The sequence below is a fragment of the Dendropsophus ebraccatus genome, chromosome 5 (genome assembly GCF_027789765.1).
Source record: "Dendropsophus ebraccatus isolate aDenEbr1 chromosome 5, aDenEbr1.pat, whole genome shotgun sequence".
NCBI lineage: Eukaryota > Metazoa > Chordata > Amphibia > Anura > Hylidae > Dendropsophus > Dendropsophus ebraccatus.
The window spans coordinates 12,206,073-12,210,688 of NC_091458.1; the positions used below are offsets into that span (position 1 = coordinate 12,206,073).

The window sequence follows — 4,616 nt, forward strand, 5'->3', positions numbered from 1 at the left end:
TTGGGAATGTTAGGAAATCATTAAGGGATGGAAGTACACAGAGTAAGCGCCCTATTACATGGCCCGATATTAGGAGCAAGCAAGCGCCAACCTGTTACATCAGCGCTCGCTTGCTCTTCGTTCCCTGCTGGATGTTGGTGCTATTACACACATCAACATCGGATTTTGCTAAAGCGTTTGACACAGTTCCTCATGGACGTCTGATGGGTAAGTTAAAGTCTATCGGTTTGGAAAGTTTAATGTGCAACTGGAATGAAAACTGACTTAATAATCATACCCAGAGAGTGGTGGTCAATGATTCCTACTCCGAATGGTCACCCAAGTGGTGTACCCCAAGGGTCAGTACTGGGCCGCCTTCTGTTTAATCTGTTTATTAATGATATTGAGAATGGAATTAACAGCAATGTTTCAATCTTTGCAAATGACACCAAGCTTTGTAGTACAGTACAGTCTATGGAAGATGTGCAGATGTTACAGGATGACTTAGACACACTGAGTGTTTGGGCGTCCACTTGGCAAATAAGGTTCAATGGGGATAAATGTAAAAGTTATGCACCTGGGTACTAATAACCCGCATGCATCATATGTCCTGGGGGGAGTTACTCTGGGAGAGTCGCTGATGGAGAAGGATCTGGGTGTACTTGTAGATAATAGACTACAGAACAGCACACAATGTCAGTCAGCTGCTTCTAAGGCCAGCAGGATATTGTCATGTATTAAAACAGAATCCTCCGGTGGGCCCCCAGCTTTAGAAACTGCACAAACACTGACTTACATGTTGTTTCTCATTGGTTCTTCATTGGTGGGCTTCCAGGATTAATTCCTCTGATGGGCCCCAGATACCCCAGTCTGACACTGTCTGAAGGACATTAAATTAAAATATGTAAGGCATCAGGGTGCCACCACAGGATGATGCCGGTGTGTACAATAAAGAAAGAAAGTTGAGGGTAATGTTGGGGGAGAGGCGAGCAGAGAGTCAAGGCTGGTAAGAGAGAGGATGCCAGTGGGAGCCAGCCAGCATGGACCACACAGAAAGCAGCAGAACAGCTGGCACAACCAGGACTAGGTAACACCATGTTATAGGCAGAAACCTTATCAAATAAATAATTAAAAGGGTATTCCCATCTGTTCTTTTTTATCAGTCCATCATGAAAATTCCTCCTGGCCATGACTTCTAAACATTTGAGGCTTCACACTCCACCGTCACCCATATTTCTATACAAACTTCCCATGTGTTTGGTTTCACATAGTAACTGTGCTACTTCTATTCCCTCATATAAGCAGTTAGGCCAATTTTGTGCCTCTGAATAGTAGTCAGGCCCCGCTATGCCTCCCATATAGTACATAAGTCTCCTCTGTGCCCCCATATAGTATTGATGAAATACAAAAGGGAGGGCAGACCTTTGGAAGGCCAATCAATATCAATATTAGAGATGAGCGAAGCAGGCGGAAATTCGTTTTGTAAGGTTCACAAATTTTGGGTGAAATTTGTTAATGTTTACAAATCAAATCTTAACGAATTTTAATAAAAAAAAGCCAAACTATAGTAGCTACTGTACTGGGACTATTACAGAAGTACTGTTTTTTATGCATGTTCTTATGCAAGTGTCAAAAATTGGAAAATCACAATTAAAAAAAAAAAAATCAGCCAGTCAATCCTCAAAATTCCGCCATGGATAGAAGTGGACATCGGTGGAACAGTGGTGGAACATCTATTTTCTCCCAGGACAGCAGTGGACATTGGTAAGTGAATAGTGTAAAATGACAAATTTTTAGAATGGAGTGTGAGCACTGATTATGTAAAGTGCATACTCAGTTCACTGATCCCAGTAAATTGGTATAACTCAAAAGGAGTTTATAGTGCCCAGTTCAGGAATTTTTTTGGACTGTGTCTTCACTGGTCCTAGTGAATTCCTATAGGCACCCAGTTATTTGGTAAACTGGATGTGGTGTACGCCCAGTGTGATGTTATATCGGAGGAGCGGCCAGTAACTTGCTAGGTGTTGTAGTAGGACACCACTTCTATGTTGGATGGCCGAGATACAGCTGGACCTTAGGTTGTTGTCACGTGACGCCAGTGCCTAGAGGGCACACAGGTGTGATGGCATGCCTGCTTTTATGTTAACAGGTCTGCTGTACCCTTTTCCCCCAGTGGTCAGTGTCTTGCCAGGATGCTACCGGGTCCCTTGGGATGATGTAGTCACGGATGATGTAGTTAGATTATGGTTCATCGCTTTTTCTTACCCTGGTACCCCCCAGACAACGTGTGGCCACTAGGTTTGTGAAAAATGTTCAAGACATGTCAGTCATTGATCTAACTGGACCTTCTGGTGTCACATGGACAAATTATGTATTTCATTCTATGGTTAAGACAGTTGAAACAGTAAAACCCTTGAAATAGATCATTGCTTTTTGCCCAGTAGAAGGGTAGAGTGTAATGGTGGTCAACCAATGGGTCATTCTGGTTACAGAATTTTTTTTTCCCTTTAGGCTGCATTCACTCGTTCAGTGTTTTTCCTGGTCTGTGGATGTAGTCCGCTAGCTTCATCTGTGATCCATGCAAAACTGTCCGTGTTTACATCCGTTTTGCATCTGTTTTACATCCATGTCCTATGTTCACTAACTGTACTTTTTACAAAAAGAATGTCCATTGTTCAATGCATTGTGTTAAAACAGCGGCCGTTTTTGCATTGACTTCAATGCATATCATTGCAGTATGAAAAGAATGGCCGTTGTTTTAATGGGAAACAATGGCTGTTCTTTCCGTAAAAAGTACAATGTGTGAACATTGTGTTTTTCACGGATAACGGAAGTACGTGGATGTCATATCCGTGTACATCCATGACAAACACTCATCTCATTGATCTCTATGCGGGATTCCGTGCAGTGTTTCCGCTCCGAGTTGTCCTGTTTTTTCACAGAATAGATTGGGGATCTATGAAAACACTGAACATCTGCATAGCCCAGTACAAAGCAATGGGCTTTAAATTTGGCCGTGCGCACTGACATCTTCACGGAACGTGAGAATGCAGCCTTGCCGGTATCTATATGGATTCATCAAACTCCTGTTTTTGAGTTATAGACATCTCCTATGTTGACTAAATTTATACATTTATAAATGACCTAACAAACCTCTATTTCTTCTACTATCCTTCTAATTGGCATCACAATACCCTCAGGATCTCATCCAGGTAAAAAGAACTTTAGTCTAAGTCATTAATGATCTCATTAGTTATAGTCAGCATTCTGTGTGTTTGATCCACCGGGCAGAAGTCCCTGATGCCTCCCGCTGCTCACCTGCCGTATTTGATTTAAGAGAATTCCCCACCACCAATCTTGTTCTATTTAAGACCCAATGTTGAGATGATCTGGTCTATAGGGCAGTGTAATTTTACATGATCCTGAGAACAGTCTCCAATGATGGCAAATGTGTCAATGGACTTCAACATCCAAGACTTTGTTCTTTTGGGCCTCAATGAGATGGAGCAGCTGAGATATTTATACGCTGTGATCGCCCTTGTAATATATCTCAGTACAATATCCTTATGCACATTAATTATTTATGTTGTTTGGAAAGAACAATCTCTCCATGAGCCTATGTACATCTTCATATGTGGACTGGTGGGGAACGTTATGGTTGGCAGTTCAGCATTCCTCCCCAAGTTGGCCATAGACCTGTTTGCTGGATGGACCACCATTTCTCTGTCTAAATGTTTGACCCAAGCGTACTTCATTCAGACCTTTTTTTTTGTAGAGATATTAACCTTTACCATCATGGGCTTTGACAGATACCTGGCTGTTGGTTTCCCATTGAGATACCACTCTCTGATGACCAATAAGAAGGCAATACTGTCCTTGACTACCATCTGGTCAGTGATTTTACTACTTCTGTTGATAGGTTTTATAATGGTCGTCATGTTAACATTATGTGGTAATAGTATCTATAATGTGTACTGTGAAACAATGTCTCTTACCCGGTTGGCTTGTGGCAGTACATTCATCTATAACGTCTATGGCACTACTGTGACCTTACTGATCATCGTAAGCTCCTTAGCCATCGTTGTCTACTGCTACATATGGACATTTATTGTCTGCCTGAAGATCTCTAAGGAAGCCTCCCAGAAAGCCATCAATACACTGGTGACCCATATAATCACTTACTCTACTTTCATGGCAACTTCTTTATTTATAGCTTTTAGATATAGGCTAAATGGTGGATCTCTATCTACCGCAACGCACGTTATAATCTCAACAGCCGGTCTATCGGTCTCCATCACTGTAAACCCTCTGATCTATGGGATAAGGACTGAAGCTTTAAGGGCAAAGATGATTCACACTTTGAAGGAAATCATTCAGAAGAAGACATTGAGTAAATTCAAGTAAGGAACCTTTTACATGAGAGGATATACCATCCACAACAAATGCCGACCATCAATTTAGATAGGCCGATTGGTTCTCATTTACATGCTGATCGTGAGGGAGGTGGGTAAACAATTGTTTTTGGGATTATTCTTGCAGCCATTTATAGAAACCTCTTTATGCTGTATCTGCAGCATATGCCTTGCCGAAAAATGATCTATTTTGTATGGCAAACAACAAATGATCACTTGTTTTCT

The 4,616-nt window shown here is 41.6% G+C and overlaps 1 protein-coding gene across 1 annotated transcript; it reads left to right on the forward strand.

Annotated features, from left to right (window-relative positions):
* Positions 1–3,420: 3,420 nt before the first annotated feature.
* Positions 3,421–4,383, forward strand: LOC138794078 (olfactory receptor 52B6-like). Its single transcript, XM_069972843.1, has one exon. The coding sequence runs from the start codon at positions 3,421–3,423 to the stop codon at positions 4,381–4,383; it is 963 nt and encodes a 320-aa protein (XP_069828944.1).
* Positions 4,384–4,616: the final 233 nt, after the last annotated feature.